Source organism: Amphiura filiformis, chromosome 6 (assembly GCF_039555335.1).
Source record: "Amphiura filiformis chromosome 6, Afil_fr2py, whole genome shotgun sequence".
Taxonomy (NCBI): domain Eukaryota; kingdom Metazoa; phylum Echinodermata; class Ophiuroidea; order Amphilepidida; family Amphiuridae; genus Amphiura; species Amphiura filiformis.
This window is the reverse complement of record NC_092633.1, coordinates 60440295-60464129: the sequence shown is the minus strand read 5'-3', so window position 1 is coordinate 60464129 and position 23835 is coordinate 60440295. Positions and strand designations below refer to the sequence as shown.

The following is a 23835-nucleotide window of genomic DNA, read 5'->3' as shown; positions in this document are numbered from 1 at the left end:
ACATGGATGGATGATTATGGTAATAATGCTTTTTGATAATAATGCTGTGTTACAATTGAGGTTTAACAAGATTGGTGTTGATTACAAAACCTACTACCATATTTTTAACATAATACAATTTCAATTTAAACATAATCTGAATCTTTATGTCAGAAAGTCAAATAATTCTACCATGAGTCACATTGGTCTATTCCATTTTGAAATTCACACACCCTCAGTGGTAGATTTCACTGCCATCTCAATTCCAGATGCATCTTATCCACCTGGAATTGTACCAGTTTTATGTTAAATCCCAGTTGATAAATCGTTGAAATTCATTAAATCCAGTCAGGTTTGAATTGTATACAATTTGGTTTCAAGGCCTATAATGTAAATTGAACATCCCAAAATGATGCACATCTAGAAGTAGGTATCTTCTCCCTTTGAAAAGTGACCTTTGAAATCCAAGCATTCTAAACACTTTTGAGCCGGTATGACTGACCTTTAACATTTTACACTTTTTGTCTTTTATCTCCGTAACCCCAAGTCGTAGATAGTAGAATCCCATGTGAACATTTTGCATGGAATTCCAAAATGTTCCACACCATTCCCACATTTTATGGATGAAAATGGCTGGATTTGGAATTATTTCAACTGTTCATTATGTCTTCCTCATGGAGGTGTGAGCGAATTTCAAGTCGATTAGCCCATTAGTCGATTAGTTAAGGAAACAATTAACATTCATGCTGGGGAAAACGCGTACATTCATACCATGAAATCCATATCATACAACACCCCAACCCCCCTCATGGAAGGCATAACATTAACCTTCTACACAGATATAGTACATTTCAAATGGGGTTACCTGAATGGTTAACTCCATTTGAAATCTACCCCCCAAACAGGATAATATTGGGTTTTTTTCTGGAATATGGAGTAGGTCATACAGGCATGAGATGGAGCTTTAATAAAAAAAAAAAGAGGAAAATCATCAAAAAAGAGGAAAATTAATGAATCTCCTATAGCACAAATTGTTGTTTTTGTCTCTTGTACAAGGAAGAAACACTTAAAAAGAAGAAATTCCTCTAATCAGAGGAAGAATTTCATCACTGGTCATATCTTCCATAGGGGCCATATGGATTTCAAATAGAATAGTCCAATGTGACCATTGGTAAAATTTAATACCTTTCCAGAGCTGTAAGTCTTATACATATTGCAGTATTGTCAAGACTTAAAATCATAATTTAATGTACAAACTACAAAATTAGAATTTTCCAAAGAGATTAAACCAAATGAGTACCGTCTCAGCCATGTTAGCGTGTTACTCATGGAGAGCAAAATAGTATCCATGCGCTTCATAACATCTTAGATTTTAAGTGTCTGCTTGTTTAGGTGATGTGCTGTGCTGATAACGCAGAGATGCCACATGGTGATGTCAAAAATTTTCTGAAAAACATGGAAAAATCCTGAAAATGCACTTTTCCCTATCCGTTTCCACAGGAAGGGTAGAGTGAAAATTTCCTGAAATTGGTCAATTTCCTTCGAAATTTCCTGAAATCAGGAAATTTCCTGAAAAATGGTATCTTTGGCTGGCAATGTGTGCTAATCGCAAATCACTGTTTCCAGCTCTTGCCAACAAAAGCGGGAAGGTATACTATTTTGGTCTCCATGTGCGACAAGCCAAGATCAGGCATGGGACTACGCATTTATGAAAAAGTCTGGAAAAGCGCGTAAAATTGGACAAAAACACCTGAAAATGGGCTGAAAATAAATAAAACTGCGGGAATTTTGACATCAAAAAAGACTGGTTCCAAAGTTTTGACTGGAAATTCTCATGCCTGAAGATGGTGGATTTACCATAGCATTAGGTCCGGGGCAATTCTGACTGAGTCGGTACTCTTTGGATCTAATCTTGTTGGTATTTTTACATGTCCATGGGTCCATTTCACTAAACTTTTAACCCTTCAGAACTCAAGTATCCGTTAGCAAAGTTACGAATACCCAATTCTAGACGAACTTTCACTTAAGGGTCCCTGTAGTAAATCCCTATTAGTGAAATGGAACTTACAACCCGTCATAAGTTACAAACAATTTTGAGACTTACAAAGCTTCATAAAGTTTAGTGAAATGGACCCCATGCAACACAATACTGACAGTATTGTTGTATGATATTAGTACAAAATATAATACAAATCAGTATTTGTTGACAGGTCTGCCTTTTTGTGCTGGATACAATTAATATTACTTATGTAGTACCAAATTGCTTACATGTCAAATATCCTTGGAATACTTTCTTTCTTCTCTGGGAATGTGAACGGCCTTGATTCTTGCAAACCTGGGGAAAATAACACATGAAGATAATAGTAATTATTTCTTGATGGGAATTATATGTTAGAGTATACAAAGGAAAGTGGAAATCAATGCTTTTTATATACAATATGATACACAACATCAGGCAATTGCAACTAACATACAGCAGGGTGCATTTTAGCATGTCAGATTGCAGAAATTGAATGTATATACTGTATGTTCACATTGACATACTCAAGTTATGGCAAAGATGAATCTTATAATAATCTGTAGTGCGTAATTCAAATGGAAGTTGCCCAATTATCTACCATAAAAACTCGGTAGTTACAGTCTGTCCACATAGAAGTACAAACCAAATCTGTGGCATTGCGGGTTGACGGCTTTTCATCACACGCACTGCGTGTTAAAAAAACTGTGACGCGTAAAGAGCGTGGTACACTCGGCAAGTACAAATCGCTCAGCAGTTGGTGCGCCAAAGAAGCATTTACACACGCATTGCACTCTCATACCTCCAGTTTCCGAGGTTTATTTACTTTGTACTTCTATGTGGACAGACTGTAGCATATGTGCTTACTATCGAGCGCTTTTAAAACATGCAAACATGAAGAGCCCCATCCACAAAGGGTTTTGAGCAAATCATCGATACACATAGATATACGAACAAGTAAACCTGCAAATGTGTGTATCAACCTCATTAGCTCAGTTGGTAAAGTGCCAGACTTTGGTACAATTTTCATGTTGATAGTAAGCACAAGTGCTAACTATCGCGTTTTTACGGTATTCTATGTGAAACTAAAACTCCTTCTGTGAAAGACTTTAGCTACATCTTCTACAGAGGGAGAGTGTATTTCAAATGGAATACCTCAAAGGATGCCGATGACACCACTAAAAAGACTGTCTGAAAGCTCACCTCTCTTGTCACCTGACAATCACAGGTCCCCGATGCTGAAGACGTCTGCACCTCCACATTGACAAGCGCCACAGGATGGGAGATATCAGTAAACTTAAAGTTGTCACACTTAGAATTAACAGATACACCTGTATGATACACACAAAAGTAATAAAGATTGCCTTTTATGACCCAAATGGAGTAGTGATCAATTTTCAGAATTCTATTAAGGCCCATACCACGTTAACAATGTGTAGCATGTACCAGCCTGGACTTTTTAGCAAAAATCAGCTTTTTGCATAGAATTCCCTATTTACAAATTCTCAGCCTAGCTGTTGCAAATGAAGGATGTATGCATTGTATGTGTGTGTGTGTTACAAAAACATGTGATCAATTATCTATTAGTATCTTTTCAGTTCTGGAGTGTAGTTCTTTTCAGAGATAGAGAAGGAGAATCTGGACTTTCTATACCACTTGTTTATTGGTGACGTCAGCTATAGTCTATATATCTACCTCGAGTCACCGGTACTAGCTTTGAAGTTCAGCATGTTCTGCATTACCATAGCGTTACTTGGTGCATATACATACTTTTACGAGCATGATCAACGTGTCGCATATGTACACGCAAGAAACCACGCTAAGCCAACACAGCACACGCTGAACTTCAAAGCTAGTGCAGGTGACTCGAGGTATATGCAGGAATAATTGGGGTTATTTGGGTGCTTGCCGACTGCATGCGTGAACATACAAAAACAACCTCAATTCAAATGTGATAAATATGCATTTGTGTCATTCCTGTTTAGTAATCATCACATCTTGAAGCATTCCAAATTGCACCTACGATCTGCAAATGTTGTGCACAAGAAATGATCAGTTCCAAATTTTCTGTGGGAAAAACACAAATAGCCCATATGCCTGAATTTTAAAGATAACAGATCTCTATTTCGGTGGTCCTGCCTCTTTACGACATGAATCAGTCATAAGCTCTTGTTCAAAAGAAAAACAATAGACCTTTTCAAATCAAGATCGGAAAAGATCAAAAAACTGCAGTATTTATTTAGTAAGCTAGGGGGTCAAATTGGTGCACAATGAATCAAGCGGAATTACATACCCTTTTAAGTGAAAATACAAAGTATTTAGCCACAATCAACATGAGTCATCACAGAGAAATATTTTCTAAAGGTATTGAACTTAAATAAATAAATAAATAAATAAATGTAGACATTTATATAGCGCTTTATGCCGTAAACAGCCTCTAAGCGCTTTACATTTATTCCGCCGTCATTAGAATATGTCGGAACCACGTTTGCAGCCTACAAGTGGCGCAGGGTCCATCAGTACAACGACTGTGACTACCCCTAACAGCTTCCCATTGCACCTGGGTGGGGTGAGGCAAGCGAGGCAAAGCGCCTTGCCCAAGGGCGCAACACGGTGGTGGGACGGGAATCGAACCCACGCACGTGAGCAAGCTCTCAGATTATGAGTCCAAGGTCAGAACCACTGAGCCACTGTGCCTTCCACTTCCACTATTTGGCACTTCACAATGTGACAGTAAAAGAAAGAAAAATGCAGATGTTTGTAGTCTGCGGCACATTTGATTTGTTTTTGTGTGGTCTTCGCAATATAAATATCAATCTCTTGCACAAGCCATACCCAACGCTTGACCGTGTCTTTCACACAGATTTGTGTTCAGACGTAATAGTTGCGTTTGTGTTAGCGTCGATGACCCGGAATTGTAAACTGGGTCATCCATAACAAACTTCAGAAAACTTTGATTTGAAAAGGTCTATTAGAATGAGCTTGTATGATAGCCCATAATATTATGAACACTCTCTTCCCTACTCTACTGATTATCTATCTACCCAGGCAGCACTCACCTCTCTTGACACAAGTCCTAGTCGTCTTGCTCTGCTACCAAGTACAAAAGAAAATTCACTGACTTGAGCCAACCCTGATGCCACAACCCACTTGATATGTTGACTGCTTAGTGGTAATAATATACCAAGCACAAAAATGGCTGTCACAAACTGTGAAAAATAACAACAAATAAGAGTACAATGTAATAGATCTGAGGACATGTTAAAATTAAAATCAAAGAGCCTACCACAATGGTGTATCATTGCATGATTCAGGTTTGCAAAGATTTGTTTGGCTTGTACAGCAATGATCCAGATGTGTCTATTATATTATTGCTAAATAACAATCTCTGTATTTGAGCTTGAAATGTATGTATCAACAGAGACATGCTAGTACTGGTTGTGGGGATTCTGCTGAGTTGGACAGCAAAAATCACACCGTAGTCAACAAGGACATTGTAATTTTGGACAGAGAGCACAGGTGGTACAAAAGGGAGCACTACGGAAGCATCTATGTCAAGAATGAACAACTTTCACTCAACAAGGGAGGCGGCATTGGACACAATTTGGCTTGGGTCTACAATTCTGTACTAAAAAACATTGCTATTTTATCTTGTCACAGGTCAATGACCAATTGCCGCCAGATCATCAGGCGGCCTGAAGATGCACATAGTAAAAGGTAGTCCAGTTGATTAAAATTACTTCTTTACAATTAATTTAAGAGAACAAGATAATACTTTGCATAAAACTTACCTTAATGATGACAACAGTAAATGTTAAACTTAGAAGTATAGTTAATTCATATGCCACAAAGGTTGGGAATACATGTAGACCTGGAGAGAAAAACAACAGAGAATCTGGTTCAAGTCAGCCACCAGAGGTAATCAGTACAGTTTAATCAGTTTATAACATCGCGGATTAATATCAAGTTATTTTATTTGGAGAATTGTCTTGTGAAATCTCACCAGAAGTATTACAAATTGTTAACTGAAGTCCTGTACTTTGTCTACTTTCTATAACACACACAATATAGACCAGGCAGATCAATTATATCACTCTTAAAGCGGTCTACTTTTCGGTGTAGTGATAAAAGCCAAATAATTCCTGCCGAGTACAGCAATATTAACCCAAGGACAACCTGTGTGGTTTGAGCAGAGGTGGCCTATGCGTTGGTCGCCTCCATGCCGCCACTGCAGGGGTGACACCCAGGTGTTGGGTTTTGTTAGAAATGGTAGGTTAGATTAGTAAAGATGACAGGTTTAGCTACGTTGTCAGCTCCTCTGCATGGACATGTGGCAAAAATGGAGGGTGCATGGTGTGTTCAGGGGAACTGTGAGGCGATACTCCACCGATCACTCAGGGCAGGGTTGCTGGTTGTCACTTCTGTCATGGGCGTGGACCAATGGTACATGGGGGCCTTTCCCTTTGTTTTCAAAAATGTGATTGATTGTTAGAAATCAAGTCTATGTACTGTCATCTTTTGAAACCACTGTCTTGGTTTGGAGTACTTGGTGACCCATCACTTGCTTTATTGGAAGTGACTATGATATACATGGTTTTAGTTTCAAATTAAGTTTACTCATTTACTGAGACCAAACACTAAAATTGACAATCATTCCACTTTCCTGTTTTGAGGATGGTAGAGTAGAGGTTCAACCTTACGATGGTATGGCCATCTTGGGTAGGAGTCTCACTTCACAGATGGAATACAAGAAGGTCATAAGTGCTTAATTATAACAAACCACTTATGACCATCTTGCATTCAACTGTCACCCATCAACCTCAAATGTGCAATGGCTATCTCATGTCAAAATTACATTTGCACAGGAATCCAAAAACCTAAGAAATGTTGATTTCATGAGGCATTGGGTCTTCCGATTCTTCCGGTGATTAAATGTGTTCCCAGAAGCCTCTCGAGTGGCAGCTGTTGCACATACAACTGACTTCCTTGCATTCATATGATAAAATGCCCTTACCTATTGTAGCAAAAAACAGACATGCAAAAAAATCTCTGATAGGATCTAAGAGATTCTTGACTTCTTCCATGATAGAGTGACCCATAGAGCTAATAATAACACCTGCCAAAAAGCAACCTAACTCCATGGAAATGCCCAGCATGTCTGTCATCTGAAAAGAAGGAAACAGTCAAATGAAATACATTAGTACACATATTAATCACTTTACAATTATTTTCATTGGACCATTTACATAGTATCTGTCCTTTTTTCCCGACATGTGTCAGAGACTTTCTTAATTAACACAGCCTATAACAGTGTGGATTTTAAATGGAATAGTCCAATACATGTATTATTCTTACCAAGAGCATATTGAATGCAAATGCAATAGCACCAAGTGTAAGGACTTCTTTGTTGCCTTCATTGTGTAGACGATGGAGCACTGCTGGCATACAATATTTGCTGAATAGTAGACTCAGCACTAACACACAGCAAAGAGCTGAAAAACAAAATAACACAAAACCTGATAATTGACATTCCTTCAAATTGAAAGAGGAGTTTAAACTCTGTATGACTCTATAGAAAATCCCAGGTATAAACAAACGTGTGGAAATGACCTTTGCCATGCTAATCTGTATGACCCCTGTATAACCTTTGACCCCACAACTGATATGTGACATGTGTGGTCACAGGCATTGATTCTTGTGACCAAGTTTGGTCAAAATCAATAAAAAACATGTTGAGTGCTAGAGCAAATGCAAGTAAAAGAAAGCAGAAACTAGACTTGCAAATTGGCCACAGATCACGAACACAGCTGTTAGGCCCATGACCTTTGACCCATGCAAACTTGAAATGGATATTGAATAACTTGACACTGTCTATTAATAACAATATACATTTGCAAGTGGTATCATTTTGTATGTTATTTGTGAGAGAACCAGCATTTTGAATGCTAGTTTTTCTGTCTCAGACAGAAAATGACCCCGTATTTACCATTTGACCTAAAATCTGTGAACACCCCATAGACACTGTATACTCTGTTCAATGTATCTAAACAAAATGAGCAAAAACCACTAATTGCTCTAACAGGATTCTCACTTCTATTAATTAGGCAAAACTTTATTGACTGTTAGCTAGCCTGACCAGATTATATGTGTGCAAGTGGCATTACAGTGTGCTATACCGTAAAAGCTTGATAGTTAGCATACTATGTGCTTGCTATCGAGCGCTTTTAAAACATGCAAACATGAAGAGCCCCATCCACAAAAGTGTAAAGGGTTTTGAGCAAATCATTGATACACATAGTTATATATGAACAAGTAAACCTCAAATGTGTATCTCAACCCCATTAGCTCAGTTGGTAAAGCACAGACTTTGGTACAATTTCATGTTTTCAACAGCGCTCGATAGTAAACACATATGCTACAGTAACTATCGAGTTTTTACAGTATTATAATTATGCAGCATATCAGGCATCAGGTGTTTTGGTATCAGACAGGGAATGTGTCACATGCATACATAGCGTAGTCTATCTGAGCAGGGCAGTGTGCATGTATTGTATATTGTGAGATGCTTGTTAGTGGTAACTGAAAATCTTCGTGTTCGCATCGTGTTGGACTCATGTAAATATTTGTGGTTTTTTTTGTCATGCGCCACAGTGTGACTTCCAATTGGCATCTGTGTCCTACCACACCGTTGTGACACATTGCTTTCTGGGTGTTCTAAAAATATGATAAAAAGCAAATGTGGTCAAAAGGTTAATATGGACATAACTGTGCAGTCTCAGATCACCAGGTTATGGTGGAAAGTCAGACACTTTTTTACCACATAATTTTTAACCAACAATGTTGACTTAGAGCCTCAGTCTAACAGACTGTCCCAGTCAACCTTTGAGGAGAGAAGGGTGCAAAATTGTGGTATATATTTTGTGCAGATCGGCATTCTATTGCATGTCATATTTTCTCTAATAATGGCACTAACCAAGGATATCTTCAATTACTGGATGCAATTTAAACAACAAGAAATTAGAAAAAAATAGTGTTTGGAGTCAAAATTGATTTAAGAGAACCCATTTTCATTTGGAAATAAAAACAAAGACTTACTCAATCAAGTTTTTCATTTGATGTACCATATTTGTTCCATTAACCGCCCATGTCCCTATAAGCACCCACCCAGCGACTTTACTACACATGATCCGCTATCATTATGTGCAGGATCCATGCAAAAACACATGTATTAAACACAGAACCATCAACACATAAAATCCATATTCTGGGCCATTTTTTACATATGCGATTATGTAAATAATATTTTAAAAAAGCCCCCACCCAAAATGACTTTGTTAAGCACCCTGGGCCGTTAATGGAATGAATACGGTATATACATTGTCTTCACTCTCTCCTCTCTCTGAATACATACCTATCAATGTAGCAAAAGTGAGTTTAAGTGTATTAGCCACATCAAACACTACCGAGCTCTCCACATTGTCTTTAGTTTGTAGTACTGGAGTATCACCTTCAGAGGTAGCCCCTGCTAGTACTGGTAGGATAGCCACTATTAACCCTAGCTGGACATCCTGCATGACCAGAATACCAAGCAGAGTGGAACTATATTCTATTTCACCTGAAAGAACAAATGAGGCACTAGTTAATTGGTTGGGTGGTGTTAAGATTACAACCATACACTGGGTGCAAACTTGGGTTGCATTTTCAACCTTTTGGTATACCAATGACTCCTTTTTCAAGGTAAATCGTACATGTATGGGTCATTTTTCACAATTTTTTATAGCTTACCAAAATGCTCATTGGTGAGCAATTTTACCTTTGAAATTTCCCCAAAATTAGGGGAAAAGTTGTAAAAATTAATTTTTGTGTTAAATTTGACCAACTGGTGCAAATTTCTTGAAAAATTGGTATATTGATGGGTCCACTTACAAATCTCAGCAGCACATCCATACAACAAACTTGAGTATCTTGCCCCCTTGGACAGGAAGTCTAATGGGGTTTTCTATCTGAGGTTTGGGGTTTGGATATTAAAAACAAACACCACCACCATGGGGAGAGGGAGGGGGTGGGGTGGATGTGGCTACCACTTTTTGTTCATCCCATCTTACATGTACATTACCCATGAACTAGAAGCGCTCATAGCTGTTTTACTCGCAGCAAATCAGTGACGTCAGTGCACATTTGCTGAATGTGCTGCAGTGTACATACATATTTTAAAGAGGATGCATAGTATGCCGACAAAGCAACTGTTTCAACGTGTTGATGTCTTGACTCGTCGTGAGTAAAGACACTATTAAAATAATTTCACACTCAAATCAAACAAACAATCGGCTATTCCGGGTGAAATCCATACACCCCTATGGAAGACATAACCATTAATCTTCAACACAGGGAGTATGAATTTCAAACGGGATTACCTGAATGGGCAACTCCATTTGAAATCTACACCCCTTGTGTGGAAGATTAAGATTATGTCTTTCATAGGGGGTGTATGGATTTCAACCGGAATAGTCCAATTACACTTACCCTCTTCTTTTTCCCTCTTCTGATTTCCCCCTGCACTTAAGAATTTGACTACCAAAGGTGTGCTAGATAGCGACAAGCAAGCCGCAACAAAAGCACTCTGACGTGGTATGATGTTTAGCAAAGACCCAAAGATAATGCCAAATACTATCATGGCAACGGTCATAGCAGAACTACCAAATACAGCTACACGCCATACCTGCAAACAAGCAGATAATAGAATATGAATAGTACAATAAATAAAAGTTGACACATTGCAAATTATTCTCATTTCTAAATGAGAAGAAAATTAAAATTTTCAAGCTAAAATTAAACAGTAACAGCAAAGGTACCTTCAGGTTCAGTCAGTCTAGTTCTGAGATACACTTTTGACGATTGAAATGCGCAAAATATAAAGAAAATAAACAATAAGAAAATAAAATACACTTTCTCCATATCTTCACAAGGAAAATCACTATGAAAACCACACTGGTATCAGATTACATTATATATTTTCTGTAATAGATCACACATATGGAGTAGATAGACATATGGTAGGTAGACATATTTTTTCTCATAAATAGTGTAAATGGAATTATAAAATTTGTAAAATTCCTGTTGTATTTTTTTTAAATTTTGTTTTCTATCTTCAATTGCAGCCTAACACATAAGAAACAGATTCCATATGTTTAGTTAAATATTGCTCAGAACTGTGGTTTGGATCTTAGAAGCAAACATATTATGTATAATATTGATACATACTGTGCCAATATTTTTGTGAGTGTATTTTTTTCACGCTTTTCTAATTTTGAACTGCTTTACTGGTTTTAAAGTTACGATTCTAAGCTTCTATACATTTACCTATACACACAAAAGGAATATATGTGATGTGTCATGTCAAAAGGAGACACTTTTGGGCAGGATCGTAAATGGAGAAATAGCCAAAAATCTGCCCGGGAGTGATTTTTTCACAATTTGGGTTTGTTGCAAATTTGTGATGTTATTAAAGTTTAAAATATTATCTGATAGTTTCAAACCGGAATATAACTTGCATCTTGTATTTTTTGAGACATTTTTCAAGGTAATTTCTACTCTCAACATTGTCAATATTATTTTTAAAGGCCAATATCTCAATGTCCAATTTTATAATACCATAACTTACGAACTTTTTTCGCTTAGAAATATCTGATTTCATTGGGGAAAACGCCGTTGTGGAGCAAAATATATCTATATTTAAGATATGTAAAAACCTCAAAATTGATAACCTGCCCAAAAGCGTCTCCTTTTGACGTGACACGTCATATATTTGTGTGTTGTTATTTTCACAGTAGCTGCTTGGAATGCAAAAAGCACGAAAACAAAAGTAGCACAAAAAATGTCCACTTTCACAGTAGAAAAGTAAATATGTCCAGGAATGGTGTACCACTTAATCTGCAGATTTTTGTTAAATATCTCAAAGAAACATATCTCATATGTAAATTTCAATGGAGTTTGGAGAAAAAAATACATTTTCTTCAGATGCCAAAATCTCAATTTTGATGGGGTTAAATCGGGGGATGAAGCCGTCGATCAGGTCACCTATATCATAAAAATTTGATAACTTACCTTTTTGATCTTTTCTGGTGAGAACTCCAGACCAACACAGAATAGGATGAAGAATGCACCAAATTCACTCAATGTCTCCACTTGAACTACAGCCTATATGGTGTAGAACAAATGAATAGAAAACAATACCTATATTATGTACACACACATACACTACAAGATTCCTATTGCAGCTGCCTGCACAGATACACAATCGCCATGGTATTGGACTATACACACAGAGTACCTAAACAGTACCAATGCTGTTACTGCATAGGACCCACCAGCAGTGGTACTGCACTGGTACTCCCCTAGTACCTTTGCAACAATTACCTGTACAAGGATTTCTCAACTCATACTACCTTGCAAATTAGCAACAGGGGCATAAAGTATATCATTGCAAAGCTTTTTTGAGAATTTGCCTGCACAATATCTCAAAAAAGTGAAAACAGTGTCATTACAGCCAATCTGTGGAGGGGATAATCACATTATACAAAATTATTGTGAATGCTCTACAGGATGGCTTCATGATCATAGTATCATGCATGTGCACAGGGGTCAAAATAAGGGGCCTAAAATAAAAATTTGCAAGCCCCCCCCCCCCCTCAAATTTTAAGATCAAGGCAGAATTGGCACTCAGAAATTTCAAGGCATGTGCAGATGACGATATACATCCATTCTATATCAACAAACTGTGTATGTTTCCTTCCAATTTTTTTGTCTATAAATATTTCATACCACTTTTTACACAAATAAAAAAAAACTACATTCACTAGTAACTGCGGACCTAGATACACCTGACTATTAATCAGCAAACCACCAAAATACATATGAAATTCACAATTACAATGTACAGGATTTACATTACTGCCATATTTTTATTTTAAAATTATCACTTTTATTTACAGCACATAATTAATTAATTTATTTATGATCACATTCCTAAAACATTCAGAATACAAATCAAAATGACCTAACCTGAGCCAAAACCTTTATAAAGTTTAGTCAAAGTTACTATGATATATAAAACTATAGCTAAAATAACAGTTTCTCGATCATGAGAGCTCAATAGGCACGCAGTGACAATTGCGTCGCCTACCACATACGCTTTGGGTAGCGCTGCATTTCCTGTGCGCGCACAATCGATCGCGCTATCGTGTCATTCCACTAAACTTGCGAAATTACGCAGTGCACGCAGTACATTCATACTCTCATGATCGAGAAATTATTATTTTAGCTATAAATAACCCGACTGTTCAATTTAAAAACCATACCCCGCTTGTGGAAGATTTTGGAATTCCAACCAAATTCAACAGTTTTGATTATTCCAGATCCAACCATTTTCATCCATAAAAAGTGGAAAAGGTGTGAAAGATTTTGGAAATCCAAACAAAATTGTCAGATTTAGGCCAATTTGTGCAAATTTCAACTGGATTTTAAAAACATCAACAATTTACAGCTAGAATTTTAAATAAAACTAGCCAAAATTTTCAGCTGGATTGACCCATAAGGTACAACTGGAATTGAGATGGCAGTGAAATCTTCCACAGGGGGTGTGTTGATTTTAAATGGAATAGCCCAATTTACCTTGATTAAGTTGAGACCAGATGACCCCAACATGACCCCAGCTATGATGTAACCAAACATGGTGGGCAGTCCCAGACTACTTGATAACCAACCACATAGAAATGATAACATCACTAGTAAGATGATGTCCTGAAATCAAACATATACATGCATGTATTTGATGTAATTTATGCATTCCGACTGATATCAGATATAAATTACATACCTGTGAAGTACCTGATATGATTCGCTGAGCAAGCTAACTCAATTTTTCCACAAGAGCGAACCAGGTATCACCAGGGTTCGAACTCGCAACCTCTCGCACCATAGTCGAACGCCTTATCGATTGAGCCAACTTAACTGCCATGCTCTACCGATGAAGAATATACAGAGGCAGTTCTTTATGACTTTATTTCCAATCAGCTTGGGGTAGGTGAAGCTGGCATGATGCCTTTTATGACTGTTAATAGGTCACCTACTAAAGCCACCTCCAATTGTGCTCTCCCCATAATTGCCCAATATGTTTCTATGAGATCAAAACCTCATTCTTGATACTGCCATAGCCAAGTTGTCAAAATCTAAGGCTAGTCCAGGAAAGAAGAAGTTTTGTGTGGCCCCTGAATGGAAACTTCTCATTGCAGTTAGGTCCCAGTGTTTTGACAGCAAATCTGCCAAGATTTGTGTCATCAGGTGCAGTTGATTCTCAAAAATGTTGTATGGAAAGGATCATTTTATTAACTTGTTGACTTTTACCAATAAACTCTGGACAGGTCAACTTTTATGTTTATATTATCTTGTTAACTTCTTTACTAACAAACTCAATTGGACAATCTAATTAACTTTTCATTCATTCGGTAGTAAATTTCATGCTTGAATACCGTTTATCACCCAAGTTTGCTTAATTGCAATTTTCAAAGTTCAATGACTGTTATCAATAAATTAATTTTCCTCATTCTGCAGCTGGTAAAAATAACATGGGAAATTTGTCCTCTTATATTTGTCATTGTTGTTTTGTGTTTGTTGTTTTGTCCTTTTGGTTTATTAAAAAAAATAATATCATAAAATCAGTCATTTTTCTTTTGTGTGAAAATGTTTAATAAATCAGACAATAACACTATGGCTGTCGAAAGATAAAAATTTCATATTAATTAAATTTCGCATCATCTGCTTAATTTGATAAATATTGTATTTAAATATCATTGCATTAATATTTTTGTTGCATTATAATTGATGTTTGTAAATATGTATCTCTGCTACATTTGTATGCATGTTTCCTTATTTTTTTTTCTCACATTCAACTTGACTTTTAATGTAAGTAACATGTAGCTCTAACTAAAGAATTAGGATTGTGCTATGTTTCATTTGGCAAAACATGATAATATTTTTTTAATCCCAAAAAGTTAGCGCTGTAGTTTTCTGGAATAGGGGGTAGTACATATAGATCTGCATTTTACATACAAGATGGCATTACACATACAAGTTGTGATTGAAATTATGATTCAATTTGACTCCAAATTACCTTGAGGAAAAGATGGTCTTCTAGTGGTACTGTAGCATCTTTGGGTTTAGTCAATACATACTGGTTACTACTGGCATCTACCAGATGACTTAAGCCTTGATGTGGTTCCTCACCATTGCCTCTGGCAGCATGGTCATCTAATCTTACCACAGCTTCTATTTGAGCTCCTTTAGCCTGGTGAAAAGACAAAATAAAAAGACGGTTATTACTAGTATTTTGCCTCATTAGACCAAAAGTCGCCTTTGGTCAACAAAAGGGCAAGTCCATCATACCATCATAGGACTATTGTCAGGGGTGTGATTAGCTTTTCAGGAAAAATCCTGAAATAAATTAAAAATCCCGAAAAATAGCGTAAAACTGGGCTAAAAACACACAAAATCGGGCTGAAAATTGATAAAATTGCGGAAATTTTGGTCACAAAAAATCCTGAAATCAGGAAAAATCCTGATAAATCACACCCCTGTATTGTACTTCTGATGAAGATGTGTCACACATCAAAATTTTAAGGTTAGTGCATTTGTATGCTGAAAGTCAGTTTCACCTTTTGGAATTCTGTTATACTTTAATTTCCTATCTAAGTCAGAAATAAAGAAACTAGTTTGCATCTGACATTCGGTCAATCAACTTCAGATGGCCTATGATTAGTTATTATTGTGTAATTAACCACTACCTTAGCACCACCAGAGTTATATAATACTAAACAATCACAGGCTATGCTGGAGTTTGATTGACATAATTGTCAGACACAAACTATTTTTTTTATTATTTTCGACTTATATTCTAGCTGTAATAATGTCCAATTAGTGACTTCAATTAGTAATTAGTATCTCATCTTTCCGGCACAGTTCAATGTGTTCACAGTTCAATATAATGTGATAATTTTGTATGAGGAATGTCATTATCAAATTAAATATTAATCAAAGGTAAAATTAACAACATAAATTACACCCAGGCTATGTTATATATAATACATAATAGTTTTTTTCTGCTTCTTCCACAGACACTCAGTACAACCTATCACTTTTGCAAATCTAAGATATTCCTTCTCCACTACTGAAGAACCATTTCATAGTGCTATACTACTTCAACCTAGAAGTACAAACCAAATCTGTGGCATCGGGAGTCGATGCTTTGTGTCACACGCACTGCGTGTTAAGAAACATGACACATAAAAAAAGCGTGGTGGGCTCGGCAAGTACAAATCGCACAGCAGTTGGCGAGCCAAAGAAGCATTTACACACGCATTGCACTGAAATAATTATTCTCATACCTCCAGTTTCTGAAGTCTATTTACTTGTACTTCTGAGTTGATGGACTATATGGTGATACAATTGGGCAACATGGATCCCAAAACCGTTATTTTTGTCTGAATATATTTTAAGAAACTTCCCAAACCCGGTGGGAGGGGGTGGGGGTGGGGAGGTGAATTTGTATTCTGAGGTGTATATGCAATGCTCATGCATTTTTAGACCATAAACAAGCATTTTTCAGGGGCTTCATAATACCCTAAACACATATTCTGGTTGTGTTTACTACCAGTATGGTACTCTGAAACAGTGGATTTAGTGGAATTTGGATAATGTCATTATTTTCCAATAATTTGATGTTGCATGTTCAAGGTGCTTTCAAACAGACCATTCTTTCTGATTTTGACGTATTTGATACCCACAATGATGTACACGCATACATCACTTGCCTGTGAATAACAACCATTTTACTCATTTTTATTACACAAGCATGATATCCACCTCAAAATACAAGTAGCCCCCACAACTACCAGGTCCCAAACCCACCAAAATCAACATCTTTTGATTATAGAGGGGTAAAACACCATGATAATAGACAAACTCAGTTCTTGATCAAAGCATGGCAGGAAACTTGAATTGGGTCCAAATATGTGGATGAGGCAGCTTGTCATAAGTTAATGATGATATTATATCGTTAAGTGTCAACAGGTGGTATTCTCAAACCGGGTTCTCAAACTCAGTGCAAAGTTCAGATGATAACAATCTACACATTTCTGTTAATTTCTAGTGTCAATTTACACAGAAATAATAATAATGTTCACAGGATATACGTACAGAATTGACCAGCAATAATGATCTTTTCAGTAGACCCCATAAACCTTTGCGGGTAGATTTGAGATGTCGTCATTTGACCTCATGCCCATGCATGCTCACATTGTTTAGCGAACATTGTTACTGCGCAATGCAAGTCGGGGTAATGTTAGACTACCCCGTAGTCCACTTGCCCATTGTGCATACTCTGGATATTGCATTTAAGCTTAAAATTTGATTTAATTAATGTGTGCACAATTGATAGATTTTCACATCTGATCTTTTCAGTCACCCTACTCCCTCTGTTTGTTAGCTTCCCAAGTGGACTACTGACTTTGGATTGTGGTTTTCATGCTTAACACGGCTGTCTATGAGCTTCTATGGATGAGATTGTCGGAAATCTGGCCTACTAAAATTGGCCATGATGTAATGTATCTTTAAATGGATCTGGCTTGTGATTGGTCGCCCAGATCTCGTTATGGTTTAAATCCTCCGGGTACCTGTCATTACCATTAATAACTACATGGTACACAAGTATGCGGCTTTTGTGTTGTGTAATTGCATGAACGCGTCAGTGAATGCATGAGCGCGGCCTTTGTATTTGCTTGCGGTTAAATTTGATTGATAAACAAGTATGATTGACAGTGTGAGTGTTAGGGACTTTGCCCGTTCAAAATCCCGTTTAAAATTGAAAGTCCATAGTCTAGGGTAATGTCAAATTATGACATCTCAGGTCTATCCACAAGGAATTATGGGATATACCGAAAAGGTCAATTGTTTTCCTTGTTATCCAAAACATAGAACCAATTTAATAACATTCAGTTTCAAAGTTTGCTTTTAATTCTTTCATTGTGTACTCAAAATTAAAATTTTGTTATATGGACCACTTGTGTAGATGATTTCAATGTAAAATACAGTGTTTTGCAACTCATACACAAATATTTATTTTTGTGACAAAATATGTCATCCATCTACATTTTCCAGGTGCCATATTAAATAGAAGTGGTTCTTAACTGTTTTTTATTGGGTGCTAAATCTTAAAACCTAGGATCAGTAAAATCTTTAGCTTTAAGCTTGAGTCTAAAATGCAGAGCGCAATCATAATGGGTGGGGTCGATCAAGAGGTTCACCTTAAGTTACAGCTCATGATGGGTTCCAGGGATAAAGAGTCATTAATGAAATTTAGGATAAAAATTAGCATGAAATGATTTTTACATGACACGCCCATTGCATTTAATACTAAATTCAAACATGTTTCAATTGTCCAATAACTATGTCCTTTAGAGATCATTGACCTATACATGTAGCTATGACACATCGACCACACAGGTGAGATATCATTCTCTAAGACTAACTTCCCGCAGAGTCTTAGCTAGGATTTGGCAAGTGCCCATCATTTTCACAAACTGTCTGTCCAAAATTTGACCTGAAACATAAACCAGACCTCCGTCCCCTTTGGGGATTCAGTCAGTTCAAATAGCTATTGCTATAGCCTTGATTTATTTGTCTGGTCTTGTTTCGAGTTCTCAGAACTTACTCTTGAAAGCAATTAGCATATATCACAGGCATTTATTTTGCCTCTTCCAGGAGCAAACTACCTGTCCAAAATGACAGGTGGACGGGTGGCTAGCTATCACCCTGATGCTAAGACCTGGTCTTTTCTAATTTTGTAAATATTATTCTTTGTTTACTTTTTATTTTATCTCTGCAGTTTGTCACAAGCTGTTAGAAATACACTTACGGAATACCTGTTGAGAACCTGATATAGAACTTAGAAGACAACATTTTAATACTGTTTAAGGTGGTACTACAACCCCTGATAAATTTTGTGACTAATTTTGCATTTTTCTCAAAAAATAACTACACACTGGTAACAAAAGTTGTGTATATATTATAAGGTCAAGGAATCCAATTACTTCACTGAAATTTGTGATTCAAGACAAGAGGTTCATTATATAAAAGAAATGAAGTACATTCTAGCGGTACCTCTTTTCTTATCATAAATAACGTACTGCTTGTCTTGAGTCACTGAAATTCAAGTGTTGTAACTGGATTCCTTGCCCCTATACATAACTTTTGTTACTAGTGTGTTATTAGTTTTTGAGAAAATGCAAAAATAGTCACAAATTTATCAATAGTACCACCTTAAAACAACCAGCTATACTCACATCTTTGGACAAATCAAACACATGCTCTACAATTTGGTGTTCCAACCTGTCTGCCGCTTGAGCCACATCACTCAATATTTCATCCAATATCTTCTCCGCTTTACTCCGATTTGCAACCGTTATATTACTCTCGTGTTTCAGGTGCTCTAGGTACGCAACTTCGTGCTTCTCTGCAGCTTGTAAGTCGTTGAACTCTTGCTCTTCTCGGAGTGTTGCTTCTCGCAATGCTTCAAGACGGAACCGGCTGCTCTCTTTCATGTTCAGAATGTCTTTGTAGTTGCCCTAGGAAGTAAGAATACATACAAATAAATGTAATGATGCGCAAATTGGTCAGTTGGGACGTTAAACAAGAACTGTCTTTTAAAAAGACAACACAGTAAATTAAATTAGTGAGCTAACTTTGTCAAATATTGAGCGATTTTAATGAATTACATAACGATCAACCCCAGATGTAGATAATACTTAGAATAAAATCAGTTTTAAATTGATAATAAGCTTCATATCTCAAGTACTGTATATTATGCTTAAATGAGGCCAAACGATAGCGTCTTTACTGTGTAGTTTAATGAGATGTTTAGTTTGTGAGTGCGCTCTCATTAGACAACCTGATGACCTTTTTACCTACCTGTAATGCCCGTTTGAGCCCATTCATTGACATAAATATTGCTGACTCGCTGTCGTTAATTTCCTTCTGAAATATCTCAAAGGTGTGTACTTGGAAGAGTCTCTCTGCCTCTGGTATCCTCATGTTATTTCTCATGTTTGCAATTGCTTTGTCCAGTTTCTGTGGGATTCAGACAACATACATGTTATACAAATATTCAATGTTTATGAGTTCAATGGTAAGAATATTTTCATGAGGTGAAATATGGACTGTTACATTCAACAAGACTTTGCCGAGTTGATTGGAACATATTGCACCAAATGAAAATATTCTTTCCATTGAACGAATAAAAACATTCAATATTTGTTTTATTTAAACTCATATCAGTTCCCTTGCTTCCATCCACTTATAAATCACCTGGAAATCAGAAATAAATTAAAAGATATCTAAATGCATATTTATTTTAGAAGCAACACCCGCACCTATAATTGGTGAGTCATGGTGGAAACTTCGCACTATACAATTGCGCGTCTGTCAGCATTGCTATGGTAGCTCCGCATCCGTGCAATGGAAAAATGACTAAAAGTAAAACAGTCAATTTTTAAGAAAGAAGTTAACCTATATTTATCAGAAATGGTAAAAAATGAAAAAGTTGATTTAAATCAGCATTTTTTTTGGACAAAAAAATCATGTGATTAAAATCAAGCAACCCTGAAATCCATACAGAAGACATGACCTTAAACCTAACAGCCTAAGGGCTTTTTGACGATGGGAAGGGAAAGAAGGAAGGAATAAAGAGAGACAACAAAGAAAGAAGTTGTTTGCTCTGGGTGGATTCAAACCCGACCCCTCGTGATGCTAACCACTGGCTCGGGCGACACTTAGCCACGGTGTTGGGCTTCACCAGCTTAAACCGCGCCTATATATCACTTAGAGCGAATGCGCCATCACACCATGTGGGATGCACGCACAAACAGCGCATATATCAAGTAGTATTTTGTAGTAATTAGTACGGTTAGGGTTAATCTTCCACACGAGTGTGAATTTTTATGGGGTTACCTGAATGGATGACTTCATTTGAAATCTACACCCCGGAGATTGAAGTCATGTCTTCCATACGGTATACATATGGATTTCAACTGAAATAGCCCAGTTAATACTTACCTGCATAACATGGTGTTTGGTGTGTATCAAAGTATTCAGATTCTTGCATGTGTTGGGTCCCCAAAAGTCAAAGCCCCTTTTACCAATTCCTCTTAATTCTGTGCTACCAACTTTTCCTTTGTGCAACTGTATCGCATGATTTGCAATGATGTCGTCAGCTTTGGCTGCTGATGCGTAGTCAACCAGGTAAAAAGCTACCAAACACAGCCCCAGAGTTGCAGAATGATGCAGCCACATTGTTTTGTTTGATTACTGCAATTTTAAGATAGTCATTCACATTTTTAAAGTATGTAGGCCTACATACAGTACATTACATGTACATGCAGAGGTTGCAATCTCTAGACTTGGGTGCTGCTGCAAAGCTGATGGAAACCTGAAAAAAAATAAGATAAATTAAAAAAAAAAAAAATTAGAATCATGGAATTACACAATTGTAGCTTGATCAGCTCGTAATTGGTAGGAATTACCACTATGCAGAAAAGTTAATTGTGATGTATACATGTAGTTGACCTGTCTACATTCCTCTTGATCAAACAATTCAAAAAGTTACAAAAGAAAAAGCAAATTGGTATCTTCTGTGCAAAGAAAATTAATTGGCTCGTAAAAATAAATAGCGATTTTGCGAGGGTGTCCCCTATGAAAGACTTTAGAAATAGGTAAGTGGAATAAATGGAACAATCCTGACCGAGAGAATATAGTAAATGGTGGAGATGATAAAATGTTATGTTAAGGGGGTACTACACCCATTGCATTTTTTTTCAAAAAATTTAAAAAACTGGGTGTGTAAATTTAAGATTTGTGTGTACAAAGTATTATAGGCCATGTTGGCAAAAACTGGGTGTGTACATGTATACATTACAAATTTGGGCAGGCATCATGGAAATTTACACCTGTCCGGTCGCTACACCCATCGAATGTGTGTCATCGGCCCAGGCATGGATTCGATCCATGCATCTGGTCGCAGTGGCCATTTACAGCGGTATGCGATGTAATGGATACGATCTACATGTAGTACTAGGGAGGCCTAGGTGCCAATTATTGCATAAATAAAGCGTTCACATGCAGCTTGTTGATCTAGGATTTTTTTTATTTTTCAAATTCAAAAGCCTGCCCTTGCCCTGATAAATTAAATTTTTGTAAAATTATATTATAATGAAAATTTCATCTGTAAGTTTTGAAGCATTAGGGGTGGTGCAATAATTATGTGTACCCCGGGGTGAATTCTCAAAATGGTCTGCCAAAAATCGCTGTTCTTTTGGCCGTGCTAAAAACCTTTGCCCCCCTTTTCGACGTGCCAAAAACCTTTGCCCCCCCACACATGCAAGATTTTTGGGAACCCGAACTTAAAACCTTAAATTGTCTTAACATATAATGCGAAAGAAGTAGCAGGAAATTTTGCATATTTGGACGCTGCTTTGTAACGCTTTTCCTCGCCTTTTAGGGCGTAATATAGAAACGGTGCCCAAAATATCTTCCCCCCTTTCGACCTGCCAAAATTGCTTGACCCCCCTTTCGACCTGCCAAAAATGCTTGCCCCCTTTTGGCCTGCCAAAAATCTTTGCCCCCTATAATTCCCCGGGTACACATAATTATTGCACCACCCCTTATGATGACGCAAATCTAAAACTTTCATTACCAAGGCCTTTAGTAGTACAATGAGTAGTAGGCCCTACTAGACAAAACAACCAACCACAGGCAACGAGGGGCTGCTTATGCCCGAGGGCATAAACAACCGCTTAGTCATGAAAATATATGAATGAACCTCGCCCTGTCCATACATACCAGAACATTTTGTGATTCTTATTTCATCAAAATAATAACAAAAAATTACAAGTAACATTATTAAAAAACATGATTTTCCTTCATTTTCCCAACCCGGTGATCGCACATCCGGGATACAGGGCATAAACGCTGTTTATGCCCGGCTCTCGACCAATCACGCGCACTGTTACATAGCGTGTATGTATGAAATAGGGGTTCATACATACGTGCTATACATGTATGTATAACAGCATGCGTGATTGGTCGATAGGCGGGCATAAACAATGTTTACATGTATGCCCGGCGTTCGGGTCGTAAATTAACAAGCCGCGCTAGAACCGATGGACGATCGCAAGTAGGATATATGCACGTATGCTCACGAGCTATTAAACACGAAATAGCGCGAATTATGTACGCGATGTTCGCAAGCGTCCAAACACGGCGGACTGAGCAAGTTAACATTTTCTTACAATACAATGAGCGATGGAATTTTTTTTAAAAGGATAAGAAATTGGTAGTTTTTAGTCCAAAATGACGGTATTTTTTAGTTATGGAGGAAAAAACAATCGTTTATAGTCATTAAAATATATGAATGAACTCCTAATTCAATTTCAATCATGATCACTGATGATACTACATGTCTGCAGTGAAATGAAAGTTTGCTCACCCAAAATCAATCCACCCAATCCTGAAGTCCACTTCTTCAAGTCCTATTCAAAATAGCAAGACAATATTGTACCACCAGCATCATCATAGAACTGCCAAAGAGGAGAATACTGCAGAATTTTATAAGCTTACAAATTTTCAATAAGCTTACCAAAGTTCTAGTTGCACGGTCAACTTGTTTGTGCAGTTTTGTTTACATACTGTCCACGCAGCTTTCCACGTCTCGGAATAACCTCATCTTTAGAAAACAT

General features: G+C 37.1%; 1 protein-coding gene across 1 annotated transcript; it reads right to left on the bottom strand.

Moving 5' to 3' along the window:
* Positions 1-2010: 2010 nt before the first annotated feature.
* LOC140155748 (transmembrane and coiled-coil domain-containing protein 3-like) lies at positions 2011-23789 on the bottom strand. The gene is made up of 15 exons (XM_072178699.1): positions 23586-23789; positions 21158-21530; positions 20015-20173; positions 19390-19671; positions 15165-15338; positions 13667-13795; positions 12101-12193; positions 10520-10715; positions 9408-9611; positions 7352-7488; positions 7011-7161; positions 5788-5867; positions 5056-5205; positions 3200-3327; positions 2011-2314 (listed from the first exon to the last, which is right to left on the bottom strand). Exons 2-14 carry the CDS (start codon positions 21392-21394, stop codon positions 3208-3210), a joined length of 2112 nt encoding a protein of 703 aa, XP_072034800.1. The 5' UTR covers positions 21395-21530; positions 23586-23789; the 3' UTR covers positions 2011-2314; positions 3200-3207.
* Between the last annotated feature and the right edge of the window lie 46 nt (positions 23790-23835).

Bases quoted from the DNA above. Each gene is read 5' to 3' on its own strand.
- LOC140155748 (XM_072178699.1), bottom strand. From the start codon at position 21,394: ATGTGGCTGCATCATTCTGCAACTCTGGGGCTGTGTTTGGTAGCTTTT. The intron at 7,162-7,351 runs GTAAGAATAATA...CCTTCTTTTCAG, and splicing joins TTGCATTCAATATGCTCTTG to ATGACAGACATGCTGGGCAT. The intron at 5,206-5,787 runs GTAAGTTTTATG...TATTTTTCACAG, and splicing joins TTACTGTTGTCATCATTAAG to TTTGTGACAGCCATTTTTGT.